The sequence below is a fragment of the Lagopus leucura genome, unplaced genomic scaffold (assembly GCF_019238085.1).
Source record: "Lagopus leucura isolate 7727_CA_CO unplaced genomic scaffold, USGS_WTPT01 Super-Scaffold_100014, whole genome shotgun sequence".
Classification (NCBI taxonomy): Eukaryota; Metazoa; Chordata; class Aves; order Galliformes; family Phasianidae; genus Lagopus; species Lagopus leucura.
The window spans coordinates 16,391,854-16,412,517 of record NW_024962268.1 but is presented as its reverse complement, the minus strand read 5'-3'; the positions used below and the strand labels follow the sequence as shown (position 1 = coordinate 16,412,517).

The window sequence follows — 20,664 nt, the reverse complement described above, 5'->3', positions numbered from 1 at the left end:
ATAGGATGCAAAGTTTTCTGTCATTTTGTGAAGAGTTTGTTATTTTAATGCTATTAGTTAAATATATTCTTTCATATATGATTGTTTCATACATAAGAGCTTCATTTTTCTTAAGAATTGAGAAAGAATATAAAGAAAACTTAATCTAGTGTCACAATACATTCAGAAAAAAAATACATTGTATATCAGTGTTACTGTGTAATGATATATCTGATTTAGAAACTGCTCAGACAATTATGGTGCACCAGGCCAAAACAATCTCAGTCTTTGTTGAATCTGCAAATTCCCTTAGGTTTAATCAAATTACAGAAGAATTGCAGAACTGAATAATTAATTCATAATGTATTTTTCATGGCATAGAGTACCATTTCCACATTTCCTTCTGTAAGAATCATGTGTCAGTGATCCAAGATTTACTTCTATGATTGTTATGTCAACCCACAGTTTATTCTATTCTTTATATAATACATGTAGAAGGCTATTTTTAAAAGGAACTCTGTGCTATGTGGTCTTTTTTTTTTTTTTTTTTTTTTTTTTTTTTTTTTTACTGTACATAACTATTAACAAAATCAAATGTAGATCACAGACTTCTCAGCTAGGAAAAGGTACAAGCTACAGTTGTGATGTAGTAGCATAATCTTAAGCCATAGCATTACTATACTGATTGTATTTGATTCATTCTGTAGCATTACCTGATTAAGAGTGATCACACTTTTAGTTATTTAAAAGGGGGCATAAATGAGGATGGGTCCATGTAGTCTGATCCACTAGTTTCTCTTTTGCAGTCACGCGGAGCTGTCAGACAGTAGCTCGTGTTTTTTTCCACTTGACCTTGCTGAAGGTTCTGAGATGTTTCTTTTGCAGGTTCTTGGGCCATAGGTGCGTGCAGAACTCGTGAATCTGGCATTAATACTAGAATACTATGGTTCATGACTGTTGAGACCTTTGTGTATTCTTTGCTGGCTCCTGAAATAGTGTATTTTTCAATCTTTCCACTGTTTTCTTTATGTTTCAGTAATACTGATGGTTCCTCATTCTGTCTGACTTTGTGAACTTCTACGTAATCCATGAATGCAGCACCCAAAAACGGTGACTTTTCATTGGATCTGTTTTGTTTGACCCGCACTGTGGTTTGCTCAGTTTTGGAAAGCAAATTTTCCATCTCTTCTTGCTTTTCCATGCCTCCAGGGATGGTTTCAGAGATAGTATATAGTGACTGATGCTTTTCTTCATTTTCCACCAAAACTGCTGCAACATTCATATTTGTGGTAGTCAGTGTTATCTTGTTAGCTTCTAGAATGCTGTGATACGCAAAAACAGGAGGCTGATTGTTAGGTAACTGAACTGCAGGCCATCTGGATGATTTTGCACTCTCATTGTTAATAAGGATTGCTTTTCGTTCTGAGCCTACACAGTGACTTTCCCAGCTTCTTTTCCCTGCTTTCTTTTCTTGAACATCTCTTACATCTTGTGTTTGAAGTGCTGATGGAAGGGCGCAGGTCTCCCTGCACTTTTCAGAAAGCAGAGAAGGGCTATCACAGCTCCCTCGTCCTGAGTCTCTGTCTGTTTCCTTGGGTGTAATTTTTGCATTTTTACTGGGACGACCATTGTCATGACTTGGCATAAGTTGATGATCCTCACTGTCCTCTACTTCCAGATACTCAATCAGTAGTTCCTCGCAGTCTGATGTTGGAGGGAAACCATGGCAACCAAGTGCACTCAACAGTTCTTCAGATTTCCCTGTCTAAGGGCATACCAGATAAGACAATGTTATTTCTTCACTACTAACAGTAGGGATTATTTGACTAGTGCAATTATAAACAGTTTACATATTTAGTATGCAAACACTTTTTATAACTCTAGACCTAAAACGAATTTACACAACCGCAGAAAATACTGAAAGAACAAAAGAACTTCCCTTGAGTTCTCTCTGGAGGGAGACAATCCCAGACTTTATGTTCCTAAAATGGAAGGACTGAGGAACTTCTGCAAATAAGGGCTTCAAAGGTTTGGAAAGGAGGAAATGGAGGAGAATGACAGATAAGCTATGCCCTTGTCTCCTCAACATGGCAAGAGACTGTGGAGAATGACTTCCATAAGATCTACTTAGGTCATGTAGGAATTAAGATCTTGTGGTGCCTCAGGAAGAAACTGCAGTTACACACCTTGTCATCAAATGTCATACTACTTCTAGTGCCAAGCAAAACCATATCTCCTACATAACCTGCCTTATGATCAGCCTGAAAGTTTTGCTTATTTTTAACATTGATTAAGTTAAATCTGTTTTATATTTAATTATGGTAATTATTTTTACTGTTACAGAATCTGGAAAAGTAAGTAACGGCAAATTCTTTTGCTGTTATCAATGGAACTCACCTCTAACAGATGTGTATCTATACCTTTTATCTTTGGTCCTGGAACTGGTGGTAGGATAAAAGTTATCATCCTAGAAAAACAAAAAAAAGCAAAACACAAACTGTACAAATGCAGGAGATAAAAGTATAGGCCCCCTCCTACCCACTCCTCTTTCATGTATGTACCAATGACATAGCAATAGGAAGCCTGAAGTCTATCAGTAGAGAATTCAGGGCCCTGGGGAGACAACTAAAAGAAAACTATGACTAAAGAAAAAAGTTTAGGAGAGTTGCCATCCTGGACTTCAAAAAAGCAAATCTTAAGGTTCTCAGGGAGCTAGTCAGCAGTGTAGCCCAGGAGTCTATAGATAAAGATAGATATAGATAGATATAGATAGATAGACACAGAACTGGTCACTTTTCAACAATCAACTTCTAAAAGCCACGGAGAAGGCAATCTCATTGTGTTGCTAGTCAAGCAACTGGGGCAGAAGACCAGCCTGGCTGAACAGGGTAGAAAAAGAAAGTATATGATCTCTGGAAGCAAGATAATGTCTGGAGAGAAACTAAGAAAAGCCACAGCTTGCATTCACATGAGCCAGTGGGGTGCCAGGCAAAAAAGACCTTAAGCAGCAAGAGGAAGCCAAAGGAAATCATTGGACTAGTATCTGTAGTGGTCAGTCACCAAGCAAGTAAGGAGGAGGAAGAAGTGGAAATATTTAATGCATTTTTTGCCTCAGTCCAAGCAACAGAGCTTGGTCTGCTCAGACCTCAGAGATAGAGGACCATGATTAGGGGAGCAGTGACTTTCCATCACTGAAATTGTAAAGGAATAGTTCTATTAGCTCAACACTGGAGGGACTGATGGGATGAAGGAAAAGTCCTATCTTAGTAATTTGACCTCCTTCTCTGATAAAGTCATTTGCTTGGCAGATGAAATGTAGGCAGGAAATGTAGTATTTCCAGATTTCAGTAAGGCTTTTCATATTGTCCCTCACAGCATCCTTCTGGACAGGTGGTCCAACTGTGAGACAAACAGGCTCATACCCCAGTGGGTGATGAACTGACTCAATTGTAGAGTTCCAAGGGTTGCAGGGAATAAGTCTACACCTGGCTGGTGGCCGGTTACTAGCAACGTTCCCCAGGGCTCAAATTTAAGGCCAGTCCTGTTCATTTACGTCAGTGGAATGCATCCTCAGCAAATTTGGCAATAGAACATGCACCGTAACTTTCCTCAGCAAATTTCGCAATAGAACATGTACCTTTATCACTATCACTTCATCAGTAACTTCATCACTGACTAAATCAGTTGGGCACAGTCCAGGAAGACCAGTGGGTCTCTATGTACATACTTGATTGTCATTTGATTCATACTAATCATACTAAAGCAGTTTCTTTCTCTTTGCATTACTCAGACATTATTTTTGGTGGACTTGTATGAAAGATATAAACATTGTGACACTTTTCCCTTCCAGAGTTAGATGGAATTACAGTATGGTTTAATAAATTTGGGGAATTGACAGACATGTAGGCAGAAAGACTGAATTCATAATATAACCTAATTTCTACTAGGCAATTAGGCCAAACCTACAATGTGCATCTTCAATACAAGCAGGAATACTTCAAGTGATATCTGCTAAGTACTTAGTGATTAACTGGGATGGTCAGATTTAATACCAGTAGTCTTTACCAAAAAGACCAAGAAGACTGAGACCTAAAGAACAGAAATACTTCTCTACCAGTTGCAAATACAAAGTAATAAATCTGTAATTTATGCTATGTATCTCTCTTACTAAGAAGGCTAACATCGATATGAAAGTAAATCAAATGTTAATAGCTAATTTTTGGAAAAGTTTTATGAGTTTACAGCTACACAAAATTATGAAATTTCTGACTTACCTGTATCCTTTTAAAATCATTGTCCAGCTCATGATTAAACATATGAGAGATGACAAGACACCCAAGATGATCCACACAATCATATCTTTTACTCTGTAGTCTAGGAAACAAAGGGAATTATTTAAGGATGCATTAGGAAATACAGTCAGAATGCACAAAAAGTATCAATTTTTTTTATTTGTAAAAAGTGGTTAAATCTTCCAAAGTTGGTATTGAATCTAGAGGCCTCTAGTAGCACAGACATATCTCAATGCAACATCTGGTAATTAATATACTTCTTATTAATAGCATTGTGCAGGAAATAAACTTCTGTGAAAAAATTAGAAAAATGCATTAAGATGGAAATATTTTTCACAGGGTTCAAGTCTACTTAGACTAACATTAGTAATTTCATTATCAAATACAGACATAATTAGATTTCGGGTAGAATGGTCTACAGTTATATATTTTTAAAGATTTCTACTTAATGTGACACTTTTTACACTGAGATGTTTATTCTGAATTTTTTCCAAATAAAGCATTAGGAAGAGCTGTTACTGACTGCAGGAAGTCACTTTGTTTTCTACCTAGCACTTTTAATTACGTTATTATCACTCTTTTTATTAAAAACTACCATCATGAAAACAAATATGAATAAGGCAATAAACAGAAAGGATGTGCTTTAAGTTTGTAAGAAAATTGATTTATCTGTTTAACTTCCAAGATTAATGAAGGGTACAGCTAACTGTCCCCTGTGGTGCAGGGAAGCTGAGAATTCAGTTACCTTAACAATGATATTCCTACTGTCCGAGGAATCAGTGGGCTGTCAATCTGTATGGGTGCTACAGACAACCTACAGAAGTATTACATGAACTTCCATGAAATAACAGTTATTGAAAGGGAACATGGCCACTCACCAGTAGGAATTTGAATGTACTTCTCTGAGCTCCATTCACTCCATGATCCGTGGTGGTCTGGTTTGCAGTGAATCTGTACAATGTACTTTCCTGGATTTAAACTAAACATTTTATATTGTGTTTGCTGTCCAACAAAAATAGTCTGAAAATGAATTAAAAATCATAAAATCCATATAAAAATTAGATATTTTTCAAAGAAAATCATAGCTAGTTTAATCCTGATAATCAAGTTGGGAACATATCGGGGCTGTTCTGAAAGTAATGCTTCCTATTTTATGATGTTGGACCACGATGTCAGAGGTGGATGTTGGTGGAATGTTAGTAGGGGTGGAATCTTCCCACCAATATCCCATTACATTTTGTTTCTGTGCAACAGATGGCAGCACAGGAGCAGTCTGACAGAATGGAGTCTGACATCAAGTGCATGTGAAGCAACGGTGTGTCACTGAATTCCTCCATGTGGAAAAAATGTCACTTACTGACATTCACTGATGCTTGCTGAATGTTTATAGAGATCAAACAGTGGTTGTGAGCAGACTGAGGCAGTGAGTGGTGTGAGTGGTGTGTGAGTGGTGACAGTGGGTCATCTCCACTGGTACAGATTTTTTACAAGCACGCAGGCTCTTGTTCATTGCTGGTGAAAATTTACAGATAATGATGGTGACTATGCTGGAAAAACTTTTTTTCTCTGAGAATTTGTTCCATCAAATAGTGTTATTGTGATCTCTCTATCTGTTTTAATTTCCATGGAAATAAATAGAAGCATTACTTTCAGTGTGACCCGCATAAAACTGGGTATCTTCCTAATAATTGTTACACAGGGCATTGAAGTAATGTTACATTTATTTTATTTCTGTAGTTCAACTTTCTAACATAATGCAGCAGTGATGATATCTGTCTCTGCTGTAGTGTGCAAATTAAACTGCTATAAAGACACATCATGCGCATATGAGAAGTAGAAATGAAATGTGGCAATGCTGGGACCCACCATAGCAAGAACTGAAGGAGGCAAGAAAGAACAACTGGGGAAGAAGCTGCATAACAAATAAGGAATGTGGAGCAGGGTAGTAAAGAGTGGATTCTATAGTGGCCAAGGATCTGGGAAGTACAGTGGCAGAGGGAAGGCAGGAGTCAGTACAGAGATGGCTGGGTAGTTTAGTTTTGCAGCAGACAAAAAGGCAATACAGCCAAATACCAATTGCTGGAGCCTACAATTTGTCCCTACTTGTATGAGTTGCAGATCCTGAGTATAGAGAATAATTATTATGTGACCATAACAACTATTACAACCATTACCTAATGGTTATTTGCACAAATGTACATGATTTTACATAATGTCATTGAGCTTTCTGTCATGTAAGAAGTATTTGTGGTTGAGAACAAATTACCAGAAAAAATAAACCTCTCAGAATGAGACCTAACAATTTAAACTACTGTGCCAATATGATTCATATATAATGGCCACAACTGAAAATAAGTACTTCATCACTTGCTATCACACAGCAGCATCTGAGATACTAGTCTTTGCAATAGGAGTACGAGGAACAAACAAGCACTACTTTTGAAAAAGGATGAATTATTCCATGTGCCTGCTTCATTATAGTCAGGCGTGGGACATAACTAACAAACTCTAACTGATCAAGAAAAACTCTAAGTAAAAACTTGCAAGATTCTTACCTCCCATTCCTCTCCTTCTTCAGGCTTCAGTCGCAATTCATAGTCGAGGGTAAGCCATCCAGATCTGACATCAGCCAGTGGGGGTGGAGACCATGTCAATACCATATATGGTTTTCTATTTATTGGCTTTTTTAATTCTAGAGTAACATTTGCAGGAGGATCTGGCTGTACTGTTAAAATAAGAGAACTGATAGTAAAAGTATGAATGATTTTTCTTTGCATCTTAGGAAAATATATGAAGTGGTATGCGGGGCAAATTGCCACCTCCATTGTGTCTAGTAACTTGGAACTGCTTGAATACGGGAAGCAAGAATTTCCTGATAAACAAGGATTTATACATTTGTAGACAATGAAGAACACTAAATAAATGGAGTTCATATTGAAATTTGCCTGAATCATTTATCACCTAAACCATATTTTTTTCACATCATCATTTATGGTTGCTGTTCTCCACACTGTATTTCAAAGTTAAGAGAAAGTTAACATCTTTAATGGTGCGTTATAAATGTTGTTTTGTATCATAATCTTATCAAAATTGGTGTATACCATTAGGGATGCTGAAAACACAGATTTAAATTACAAAGCTGGTCCCCTTCAATCTTTAACACTGAGAAAATACAGCAGCATTATCCTGATGTGCACAGGGATGGATACTTAAACAGTAATACTAAAGTCCTGTATACGCTTCAAAAATAAAATGGAATGTAGGTTTCTGCCAGCCAGGCGTGCAGCTACCCCAGTTCGCAGGTAGAGCTCCTGCATATAATGTATGCGTTTTACCACTTCCTGATGCAAAGTTTACCAAGAAGTCGGGGCATAGAGGTAAAATATAACACTTTTTTTTTTTTTTTTTCCCCACAAGCCCTTTTTCAGTTATCAGGTTCTCAGCAGCCTCAACCTTGATAGAAAAATCATTATTTGCAGTAATGTTCTTTCCCTTAGAAAATAACCTAAATACTTGTCCACAGTCATTCTGTAGAAAAAGTCTGAGAGATTATCAGTACATTGCTATAAAAACACTGATTTAGCTTCTCCTGGGAAAATTAAATCTCAGAAAACAACTTTCAGGTAGTAAAATTTAGGTATTATTAGCTAAAAGGTCAATTTGAATGCAGTTTTTAGAAAAGGATTTTAGCAAGATGGTGTTTCTTTTGGCTTGACTGGAGGAAATATGTGGATCCAATAAATGATTATCTGAATGTAGTTTTAAAGCTTTCAGCACTTTTGGCCTTCAAATGCTAGGAGGATGAATTCTGATTTACTACTACAACAGACAAGATGGTATCTGTTCTTACGTATTTTTACATGTATTTTACTGCAGTCTATGAGAAGAGCTGGAATAAAAAATACTGTATCGAAACTGATGACCCTGAATTATTTGGTTCCACAGAAAACACTGTCTCTTACCTATGTAGGTCACATCCACATAATGAGGATCAGAGCTGTTACTTCCCATTTCATTAGTTGCCTTGACAGTAATATTGTATATGGTCCAGAAAGAAGTGTGTTTTTTATCAAAGTAGCAAGAATTGGGGCCTGCAGTTCTGTAATCTGGACATTCATAAACTTGTTCTTCTCTGAAAGAATCACAGTGATTACACAGACTAAAACACATGACTTTGTTTACAAGTAGTTGCATTTGTAGTAACACTCTACAGGGCTGGATTTGATTCTATATGCCTGATAATGTGAAGGAAATCATAATACTGCTTTCACACTAAAAGGCAACTAAAGAACCCAACTCCTCTACCCCAAAACTAAGACTACAAAGCCTGGAAAGTGCAGGCTTCTTGAGCACGCAGTAGTAGAGTGCAACTGTTGCTTTTCTGAATGCCCTTGTCTACTACATGGCCCTGAAAAGTTTCTGAGAGCCATTAAGCTATTGCCAAAGTCTTCTAACCCACCTGTTAAAAACAGAAAATTTCCAATGTTCATTTCACATTGAAATTAATTCTGCCCACATCAAAAGCTTTCAGAATTTGTGTCATTTACCACCTGTTCCTCAAAAACATATAATTTGTACTTGTCCTCAAAATCCATTCCCAAGCTTCCCAAAGAAGGTAGTAATCGGAAAGAAAGTTCATGGAGAACACACAGCACTTTTTTCCAGGATGCTTGGAGAACTGATAGTATAAAAGAAATGCCTCTGATGCTGCTTCACAAGATTTTTCTGAATAAAATGTTCAACTGTGAGATAAGCAACAATTACTCAAATAGCTCAATGGCAGAGCTTGAAGGGTGGTAGGGGATGGGGCTACCCTGCTGCCAGTTCGCTACTAGTAGTGTATCGCAAGGCTTCATTCCAGGTTCATTTCTGTTCATTATTTTTATCAATGTTCTAGAATGCAGGAGTGGAATGTATCCTCATCATGTTCACCACTGACACTTAACTGGGAGCTGCTGACTACTGGAGGGATGAGAGGCCTTGCAGAGTGATCTAGTTAGACTGGAGCATTATTCAGCAGTCAGCAGTGGCATGAAGTTTAACACAGACAAATGCCTGGTGTTGCATCAGGGAGAGAGCAATGCTGAACACAGGCACATTGGATTGGAGATGAGTGGCTGGAGAGCAACTCAGCAGGAAGGGATCTACAGGTGCTGGAGACAGCAGCTCAGCATGAGCCAGCAGTGTGCCCAGGCAGCCAAGAGGGCAAACTGCCTTGTGCGCACAGCACAGCCAGTGATCAGAAGAGGTGATTCTCTGCTATATATGGTGTTGATGTAGCCTCAACAAGATTTGTGTGCTGCTGTGTGCTCCACAATACAAAAGGGATGTTAAGGTTCTCAACAGGGGAGATTCAGACTGTACATTAGGAAAAATTCTTTACTGTGAGAATGGTCAAACCCTGGAACAGGTTTCCTGGAGAAGTGCTTGATGCCCCATGCCTGTCAGTGTTGAAGAGACATTTGGATAGTGCCCTCAGTAACGCACTTTAACCTTTAGTTAGCCCTGAAGCAGCCAACTCTGGTCATTTTTGAACACTTTTTTCCTGGAGCTATGAGGTCAAGGTGTTACACAGCTGTGCCTTTGTTTTGCAAACACTGATATGCAGTTCCTGCACCACTGCAACTTTCAAGGCAGTTTATCTATGCCATTACAATTCACAGCATTCTGAAAAAGCCAACACTATAAAGAGATCCTCTTTCAACCTTAAATATGTTGTTGCTAGTACTATTCCAGAATATGTCACTTGCACAAAAGCCAAAGAAAACCATATCTCTTAAATGCAAAAACCAGTTAAGCTTGATTTTCTCACAAAATAGTGAATAATTATATACAGCATCTTACCCCTCTTTGCTGTAAAGTAAAGTGTAGTTAGTAGGATGCCCTCCATCGAAACCAGGTTTCCACCAACAGGTAAATGTTTCCTTTTCTGGGGAGCGGCATTTGGTTATTGTAGGCTTTTCAGGAGGTGACTGTCCTGCAATGGATACATGAATGAAATAATTAGTGCATTTAATGCATTAAGTCAACTCCAGAGCTTATAAAACATAATCAAAAGGAGCACTAGAAAATAATATATATATATATATTTTTTTCCTTACAAGGCAGGAAAATATTTTGCTTCATTATTAGCACAAGAAAGAAATGGTGTTCAGTGGCTAGGGCAGCAGCCTGCAACTTCAACCTAGATTCAAAACCCTTTCCCACTGAAGATACAATGAGGAACGACATTTATTTCTCTGGCTGTGGCTCTCCTCTGCACCCCAAATCTGGTAAAGGATTCTCAATACCATCACAACAGGTTTTATAGAATTATTTACTCAATCTATCATCTAGATAAGCATTTTTTCTTCAAAAAATGTGTTTTAAAATGCTAATTATTCCAGAAAAAACTACTGAGTCACTTGTTTTGGCTCAGGAAAAAAAAAAAGAGTTTGTTTGCCTGTGTTTATGTAGCTGCCAGTAATTCTCTTTTGAAGTGCCTATGCTGAGATGACTCAAAAGACACAAAGAAGTAATTCTTGTTTTTCTTCCTACAATGACGTTATGCTCAGTACTCCTTCTAATTGCCTGATTCCTGCCAAGCAATTTACAATTATGTGGATTTCTGATGATGTTACTATAGTCTCAAGAAAATCATTTGGGCAAAAAATAGGGCTGAGAAGATGCTTAAATTTTGAATAGTTTGATGCTAATAAAAACTCTAATGTTCTTGAAACATTTGCAATTATGTATCCATGGCAAATATGGTCTTATTATATCAAAATATATATTCTCTATTATTTAGAGTAAGGCCATTGATTTTCTAAATCTATAATTGCCTAGGGCAGATCTGAAAGTGGGACATTTTAAAAATATCTTCTATTAAGGGCACTTCAGCAAACTCCATGTCAAATAATGAATAATACAGTTAGTGGTAGAAGAAGATTTGAGGCAACTTGGCTCATTCTGTTGGAACATTTAACGTTCCAACAGAATACAGATAATTACTCCCATTTGATGGTAGCTGCTATGTCATGGTCTGTTAGGCAGGGCAATAATTTCAGTCCAGTTGTTAGCGAACAAATGAATGACTCTTACAGAAGTACTACTACCTGGTATCTTCAGTTACAGGTGAAGTCACCACAATTTTTAAGAGGCAGGACATGACCAAAAATTTATGTAAGCACACCTGTATCAGAAGTGACTTCCTACTAAACTCCACACTGTTTGTCATAGAGAGTTTTGCAAGATGCTGAGTGGATCAGCAAGACCAAATATGTAGTGACACAAAAATATGATAAGATGCACTAAGTTGTTCCTCCAGCACTATGAAGGCATCTGTGTGAGGAAGCAGGTTTTCAGGGCTAGCATTTAGGTACCTTTTGTGACACTGAACTACTTATATTTTAAACACAGCTAACAGAACAGCAATTATCCACCTACCACCAGAGATCAGAATGCGTCTTTCAGAGCTCCATTCACTCCATTCTCCAGGGTCTAACATACAACGGACCTGAACAACATACCTCATGCCGGCACTTAACCTATTTATTTTGCACTGTGTCTGTACTCCAACAGGTACTGTCTGGAAAAAACAACAAGGAATTAGGGCATTTTAACAAATAAATCATCAAGAAGTATGCTTATGTCACTGACTTCTGAAAGGCAAAATTTTCAGTCACATATTTGCTAGGATGTTAATTACAAAGAAGTGAAGCTAGCAACCAAATGAACAGGAAAGCTCTTCAGTGACACTGAGATCATGATTCTTGAGAACTGTAGACCTCCTAGCAAGTTAGTACTCCCTCAGATCCACAATGCAAGGAATGCTATCGGCTATCCAACTCCCGGACAGTTAACACTTCTTAAAGGCTAGTTTTAAAAGCTCACTATTAAAATGTCTTATTTAGGCCTTTTCAGTTGCTCTTTAGAATTCCCTCTAGGCAAGTAGCTTCTTCCAATTGTAAGGTAAAAGCCATTAAGGTAGCACTGAGGTCATCTGAATGTAACTTTTTATCCTGGTATCCCAGCTGTGGGAATACTGTGGCCTACTCCTAACAAAATGGCAACAGCTGAGAACAGCAAGATAAATGGTGTGAGTAGAACACCCCAAAATTTCAGGGAGAGGAAGACTGTCCCAGCAAATCATGTTGAGGGGGATGGTGACTCAAATCCCAATTAAGAATAACTAGGGATTTACTGAGAGTCTTTTGAAAGAGTCACCTTAAAAAGAGGAATTTAAGAAGCACAGCCATTTGTAGCACTGAGGGAAGACAGGAAACCACAGTAGCTGCAGTTTCAGTTTGATGCTATCAGAAGCTGCTCTGTTAGCATCGTGACTTCTACTTAAACTAGACAGAGTGGCGTCCCTCCTTGATGTTGTGCATTCCAGGCAGTGCAGGCTGCCACAGGCAGGGACCCAAACCCAGATGCACGCGAATGATCTCATGGGATACTCTCTTATTGGAGTACAGTTTAGTGTACTCTAGGATAGAGAGTGGGTTTGTGTTAAGTCACAGCATCCATGTCCCCTGAAGAAGTGGGTACGAATATGGGACTTTGCACTTACAGAGACTTGGATGTGCTTGTATCTCCCTGCCTGTCAGAGAGGAATCTCCGCATAAAGCATATTTCTGTGATTAGTTGTAAATATGCATTTAGAAATTTGTAGGTGTCTTTTGAGTGCCTAGTATTGTGATTTAGCTTCTGTATTGCTGATACTGACTTTTAATTGCATAGCTAACTGATTTCTCATTAATAATATTTTAATGAATCACCAAACTGACGATTTTGCTTAAACTTTGCAAACTGAGCAGAGTCTTACTGTGCTACTCAGCAGTAGATATATTGATGAAAATCAAAATTACATATTCAACCAGTAGGCTAACTAGATTTATTTACTTTTCATTTTATTATATAACATCCTTAGGATAGTTACGCAAATACCATTACCTTCACTCTCTACAAATGATGACAGAATTTTCCTTTATATAACAATATTTCATTATAGTAATTCTACTATCCTTATGGAAACTAAGATTTTTATAATACCAGTTAAATTCTGACAGTAGAACTCACTGAAAAGCATTTATGTATATATTTTTCTCTTACCTCCCACTCTTCCTTTTCCTCGGGTTTTAGTCGTAGCTCATAGTGATATAAATGATTAGAGCTGGCATCAGCTAATAGAGGTGGAGACCATTTTGCCCAAAGGTACATTATATTAGCAGATCTTTGTGTTTCTAATGTGAGATTCACAGGAGAACCTGGCTGAACTGTACAAATGAAAAGTTTGCCATTAATGATTCATGTATTCAATGTTTCAATTATTAATTTTTCTCTGAAAAGATTCCTCCTTTGTTGGTTTGTTTTTTTTTTCTTTTTCATAGCAATGTCAGACAGGTTGCTGAACAAAGGGCATGGAGTGATGTAATAGGGATCACAAAATTAATAAAATGGGGATTAATCAGGTTCACCTCCAGCACATACAGGTTAGCAGAGAGCAAGTTAAGAAGACAGCATGCTAGGGGTGCCTCTGTTAGACGCCTATACGCTGGCTACATTCTCATTGGGATCACAGAGAAGTAATGGGATGGTTACAGAGAAGTAATGGGATGGCTACCATGATTGGCCCTGCCTAGGGATGGATGAGGAGATGACTGAGAGTTTATGGAAATACATGGCTAAGTGAGTTGACCTTATAGTGAAGGTAACCTTATAGTGAAAGTCTGCTACAGGCCCTCTGACCACAGAGACTGTGCAGATGAGGCTCTCTACACAGAAGCGGCCTCATGTTCACAAGCTCTTGTCATGTGGGACTTTAACCAATACGTATCTCTTGGAGGGACAACACAGCAGGACACGAGCAACCTAGAGGCTCCTGGAATGTGATGATAACTTCTTCCTCCAAGTGACGGAGTAACCGACAAGAAGAAGCGCTACGCTGGACCACATTCTTGCCAACAAGGAAGAGTTTATTGGGAGTATGAAACTCACAGACAGCTTTGGCTGCAGTAGCCATGAAATCGTGGAGTTCAAAACCCTTAGAAGAAGGATGAAAAGCAAACCTTACAACCATGGGCTTCAGAAAAGCAGACTTTGAGCTTTTCAAAAATCTGCTTGGTAGAGCTCTTTGGAATAAGGCTTTGAAAGGAAGAGTGGCCAAAGAAAGCTGACTATTATTCAAAGATTGCTTCCTCTAAGCTCAAAAGCAATGCAAAAGAGGAAGTTGGGCAGATTTCCAGGAGGCCTGCATGGATGAAGAAGGATCTCCTGACCAAACTCGAACAGAAAAAGTAAAACTACAGACAGTGTAAGCAATGATGGGTAACCTGGGAAGAATACAGAGATACAGTCAGAGCATCCAGGAATGGAATTAAGAAAGCTAAAGCCCAAGTGAAATTGAATCTGGCCAGAAGTGTCAAAGACAACAAGGGCTTCTACAATTACATGAGTGACAAAAGGAAGATTAGAGAAAATGTGGTCCCCCTGCTAAATGAAATGGGAGACCTGGTTGAACAGGACAGTGAAAATGCTGAGGTACTGAATGCTTTCTTTGTCTCAGTCTTCACCAGAAAGTCTGGCCTTTGGGAATCTAAGTTCCCAGGTAGATGTTGCTGAAGCAAGGAGGCTGTGCCCTCAGTGGAAGAGGATCAGGTCAGGGAACAACTGAGCAAACTGGATATTTGTAAGGTCATAAGCTCTGATGTGATGTATCTGAGTGCTGAGGGAGGTGGCAGATGTAATTATAAGGCATCTCAATAATTTTCGGTCCATCATGGCAACCGAAATAAGTGCTTGAAGCCTGGAGGAAATAAAGTATCACTCTTCTATAAAAGGGCAAGGAAGAGGACCCAGAGAACTAAAGGCTGGTCAGCTTCATTTTGATCCCTGGGAAGGTAATGGAATAGCTAATTCTGCAAAACATTTCCAGGTACTTGAAGGAGAAGAAAATCAGAGGCGGCTAGGGTGGATTCAACAAGGAAAACTTATACTTCACTAGTCTGCTGAGCTTCTGTAATTAAATGACCAACCTGACAGATGAGGGGAAAACAGTAGATACTGTCCTCCTGGACTTCAGTAAGATCTTTTACACTCATTCCCAGGGGATTATCTTAGATAAGCTATTAAGGTATGGGCTGGAGGAGCAGACAGTGAGGTGGATTGAAAACTGGCTAAACAGCCAGGCCAGGCAGTAGAGATCATTGGTGCAAAGCGAATATGGAGACTAATAACAAGCAGAGTACTCCAGGGCCAATACTGGGTCCAGTTCTGTTTAATATCTTTGTTAATGATCTGGATGATGGTGTAGAGCTCACCCTCATTAGATTTGCAAATGACACAAAACGTGGGGTAGAGACTCACCAAATATCCAGAGGTACTTCAACAAGCTGGAGACACAAGCTGGCAAATATCTCGTTGGTCAATGAGCAGGAGTACAAAGTCCTACAGATCAGGAGGATCCAGTATTCCAGTACATAGTAGGGCCACCAAACTGGAAAGTAATTTTGTAGAAAACAACCTAGAAGTTCTAGTGGACACGAAGTTGAGGAAGAGTCAGCAACATCTCCTTGCTGCTAAGAAGGCTAGAAGTATTCTTGGCTACATTAGATAAAGAATTGCCAGCAGGTCAAGAGACATGATACTTCTCCTCTGCTCAGCACTGGAAAAGCTGCACCTGATGTACTACATCCAGTTTTAGGCCCACCAAGTACAAGACAGACATTGACATGCTGGAAAGAATTCAGAGAAAGGGCCATCAAAACAATGAAAGCCTTCTGTGAGAACAGGCTCAAAGCTGGAACTGTTCAGACTACAGGCTGAGTGAGAAATCTCATCAATGTGCTTGAGTACATCAAGGAAGTCTACAGACAGGATGAAGCCAGGCTGCCTTCAGTAGTGCCCAGTGCCAGAACAAGAGGCAAAAGGCACAGACTGGATGTCTGAACACCAGAAAGCAGTTCTGGAAGCAGTTCTGTACTGTACAGGTGATAGCACACTGCCCAGAGAGGTATTGGAATCTCCTCCTTGAAGATCTTGAAACGCTTTCTGGACATGGTTTTGGCAACTTGCTCTGGGTGCCCTGCTTGAGCATAGGTTGGACCAGATATACCCAGAATTCCCTTCTTACTTGTTCTGGTTGAGCTGAGAAAAAATTGATCTTAATTCATAGCGCCTGGTATGATACTGTGTTTTGGCTTTAGGAGAAAAACAATGTCATTAACATTGCAGTAGTTCAGTAGTTGCTGAGCAATGCTGCACAGAGTCAAGGACATTTTAACTTCTTGTACTGTCCTGTCAGTGAAGTGGATTAGGGTGGCGCACAGGGAGCTAGTAGGGGAAAGAACCAGAACACTTGCTCTGAATTGTCAAAAGGGATATTCCACAAGATATCATGTGAAAAAAAATATAAAACTGAGGGATCTGGTCAGCGAGTCAGCTGCTGCTACAGAACTGTTTGGGCATTGGTCAGCAGGTAGTGAGCAACTGTGTTGTGCACAATTTATTTCTAAATATACACAATTATCATTAATATTGTTTTCTTTTCCTCTTCCTTTCCCATCTTAGCAAATTGTTTTTGATGTCAACCCACAAGTTCTACTTCATGTTATTTTTCCAGTTCTCTTTCCTATTGTCATAATTTCAGCTGAAATAGAATTGTTTTCTTCATAGGAGCTGAGACAGGATCAGGACAGCTGACTTACACTGGCAAAGGCATATTTTATACTACATGAAATGGTATGAAACTTCAAGTGGAAGGAGTTTTGGAGGGGGTGGGAGTTCTTCTGGTTCTCTTCCACAACTTGGGTCCAGTTGGGCAGAGGGAAGTGTCAAGCAATTCCTTGTGCCTCACTTGTTCTACACATTCATATATATATACACACATACAGTCATAACTATTTTCCTTTTCTATTAGTAAATAGTTTCTATCTCAATCCACAAGCTCCACTTTGTTGTTGTTTTTTTTTTTTTTTTCCTTTTGCTTCTCTCCTCCATCCCCCTGGGAAGGTGGGAAGTGAGCAAATGCCTGTGTGTTGCTCAGTGATCTGCCACGTTGACAACACCTATCGACAGGGAGAGGGAAATGAGCAAATGGTTGTGCAGTGCTTAGCTGCCTGCTGGGTTAAACCACAGCACCACCTCAACCATTCTGTTGTCTTTTTGTTTTCTGTTTTGTAATTCATTATATTAATTTCAGATCATTCAGTCCCTCTGTGAAGTTACAGTACAACAGACTTTTTTTGCCTTTTCTCTCTAACAGTGTTAACTGGCTACTAATCTAAAACAGGATCAGCAAATCTTAGACTTAACTCTGAATTTGTTATGCTAAGGAAACAGAAATAATAATTTCATTCAGCCGCTCTTGTAAAATGAAAGTGTGGCCAAAAAGACTGTGTACACTGTAGAGTGTTGTATGCAGAAAACAGAATGGACTTAAGAATATGAAATACTGCACAAAACAAACAAAAAATGTGAGGTTCTTAGGCATATTTTTACCCATCCAAGACTGCAATGCCAACAACCAGAAAGATGTTTACATTGGGAAAACCTAATCTGGAACACTTCTGACAATTTGACCTAATTTGAAGGTTTGATAATCCACAGTGCTAGGAGCCTACAAAACTGTTTAGACTCAGCTGACTCTAACTGAAATACTGGAAGTAACTAGAAACTGGAGCAATTTTTCAGCCACAATTAAGGTAGTGCTAGAATATGCTTTTACATGATTTGCAAGTAAAATGCGGTTTGCACATACATTAGAGGTACCTACTTCACTTGAGATCATCGGCAGATAAACACTCCTCCATTAGCAAGTTTCATACTATGAGGAAAGAAATCTTTCACCACTACTTGTTCTTGGATTAAAAAACAGATATGTCTCAAACTAGGTTGCTTTTTTTTGTTTTTGTGTTTTTTGCATTTCATTCTTTCTTTTTTACCTATGGAAGTCACATCCACATACTGAGGATCCGAGCTGTTACTTCCAATCTCATTCGTTGCTGTTACAGTGATATTATATGTTGTCCATGAATTAGTGTGGTTTCTATTGAAGTAGCAGGAATTGGGACCTGATGTTCTGTAGTCTGGACATTCATAGATTTTTTCTTCACTGAAACAAAATGATTTAAAAAGTTCAAAGTTTAGGAAACGAATCAAAGTAGATAATTTTCTAGTAATGGCCTAAGTTCAGCACAGACCTTTAAAATGTTAAACTTTAAGCCTATATATAACCGCATCTCTGGGAAACATTTCAGTGAATGTCAAATGCTATTACCATAAATGCTCCATTGACTCATAAAGCTATTTTTATGCAGTTGTTCAAGACGAAAGTTTTTATCTGCTTTTTTATACACCAGAATGTGTTGCCAAAAGAATGGAAAAAGAAATTTCCAGAGACAATACACAGTAATTTAAAAAACATTTAGAAGCAAGTTAAAAGGCAGATATTAACCATTTTACCTAATGAAGGAAAATTGCTAAATGTCTTCTTTACATATTTTTACTGGAAAATAACCTGATAGGCTCTATGGCAGAAGGGTGTTTTATTACTTATTTTGTTTTCAGTAATGTGTTCATTTATCTGCTTTTGAATGTGAACATGGCCATGCCTCTTACATACTGTCTTCTGCCTTAGGAGTCTTCAGCTTTTTTTTAGAGGTGTGTTTTGTACTCCTTAAAGCTGAATTGGGACTTTTTCTAGGTGTAAAGAACTGCAGAAGCACAAAGCATCACCTCAGACTGCTAAAGGACACATTTTATTCACTTCGTTGTGATGATCTATACACCAGTTGTAACAAGATCTTTCAGTGTCTATGCAGCTTTGTCCCAGTTCACAAAGCAAAGATGTAAGAGGACTGCACCAGAGACAACAAGTTAAGAAAGGTAACTCTGGCCTAAATCTGGAGTGCTTAGCAACACCTATGTTTCATCAGATTTAATAAAAATGATAAGCATCTATATCCATCTCCAGGCAGCACTCTTCTGGGCTGTGACTGGTATGATGTAAAATGCTCATAAGAAGTTCTATTCTGATCAAGATCAAAACTCCTGGACTTTCATAAAATGAAAGTTCTACAGATATGCTCATTGCAGATAAGGAAAATGTCATCTCTCTCAGTTCATTTTTGATTGTGGTAACTTCATTAAAAGGTGTACCCTTATCAATTAATACAAGTGATCTGGAGTTGGTTTAATTTAAGCAGGGATGTCTGAGGCTTTACCGTATCTATTTTGAACCTCACTGGATTTGCTCAATGCAATTCAATCTCAGCTTCCCTGCTTACTTGTACATATTACGAGACCTCTTTTTAAAGGAAGGAAGGGCTCTTATATTAAGAAGCACAGGTTAAGCAAAGTCACTAAGCATATGCATTCTATTCTTAAACACTATGAGGGTGTCACAGATTTACCAAACCAGTTTTGAGATGCAATACCCACATCTGATTTTACCCCATTTTGTGAGCCACCAGCTTGACTATGAATTCAAATAGGGAAGTCTCTTAAATAGACTTTCTCCAGATGTGTGTTAGCTCCTTGGTGCCCTTAGGGCACCACCAGCCCTTATTGTAATTGCCCAGCCTCCCCCACTCTACCTTTGGCCAAGACTCCATTTCAGCCCACAGCAGCAGGGCCCATCTCCAGCTCCCTGCAGCCTGACCATGGGCCCCACTGAGCTGGCTTGGACCATGGGTGACATCCTTGCGCAACACAACTTTGGGCTGTCCCCATCCCCAGGATTGTGCCCCATGCCTGGGGCTGAGGTTGCCCCACTACCTACCTTGCTTCCCTTCAGTAGGCAGGAAGGGCCCTGGCTGATGATTTTGCTTTGCCTGCCCCAGAGAAGTTCCCACAGACCCCAGCCCTCATGGTACCCTGATGCTCCCCGCCTCAGAGAAGCACGCTGTTCAAATTAAAGCTGTGTGCCACCTGATAAGAAGGACAAATTACATCTTTCCCCAAATTTCAGCTCATCTGAGTTTCATTAGGGGCAGGATGAAGGTTTGGTTCTGCTAACAGTGATGTCTTTTTTCTACCAAGGGAAACCTATTAATAGTCCTTGTTTGCTATCTGAAGTTTCATGTATTCATAAAAAATAGTTTTCATACATGAATGTTATCATCCCTCATTCTGACATAATCATCACTTGATAACTTACTTATTCACCGCTTTTTACCTGTCCTTGCTGTAGAACAGGGTGTAATTGGTAGGAAGTCCTCCATCTGAACCAGGCTTCCACCAACAAGAAAAGGTTTCCTTTTCTAGAGAACGACATCTTATTATCTTAGGTTTTCCAGGGAATGATTGACCTAGGGAAGTGCAGAAATCCAACTAGTTATATTACGGCTGGACAGTGTTGGTTTTTTTTTCTTTCTTTCTTTCTTTCTTTCTTTCTTTCTTTCTTTCTTTCTTT

At 38.9% G+C, this 20,664-nt stretch overlaps 1 protein-coding gene across 2 annotated transcripts in view; it reads right to left on the bottom strand.

Moving 5' to 3' along the window:
* Window positions 1-650: 650 nt before the first annotated feature.
* Window positions 651-20,664, bottom strand: part of PRLR (prolactin receptor) — a 21,199-nt gene continuing 1,185 nt past the window's right edge. The window contains exons 2-13 of one of the 2 annotated variants that reach the window (XM_042875303.1): window positions 20,428-20,560; window positions 18,194-18,363; window positions 13,365-13,528; window positions 12,038-12,040; window positions 11,697-11,838; window positions 10,116-10,248; window positions 8,234-8,403; window positions 6,827-6,996; window positions 5,150-5,291; window positions 4,254-4,353; window positions 2,377-2,446; window positions 651-1,744 (exon numbers count right to left, since the gene is read on the bottom strand). In XM_042875303.1, the coding sequence (XP_042731237.1) occupies window positions 719-1,744; window positions 2,377-2,446; window positions 4,254-4,353; window positions 5,150-5,291; window positions 6,827-6,996; window positions 8,234-8,403; window positions 10,116-10,248; window positions 11,697-11,838; window positions 12,038-12,040; window positions 13,365-13,528; window positions 18,194-18,363; window positions 20,428-20,560 (2,423 nt within the window). In that variant the 3' untranslated portion in view covers window positions 651-718. The remainder of the gene's footprint in view (window positions 1,745-2,376; window positions 2,447-4,253; window positions 4,354-5,149; window positions 5,292-6,826; window positions 6,997-8,233; window positions 8,404-10,115; window positions 10,249-11,696; window positions 11,839-12,037; window positions 12,041-13,364; window positions 13,529-18,193; window positions 18,364-20,427; window positions 20,561-20,664) is intronic. The other variant, XM_042875302.1, reaches the window with a different exon arrangement.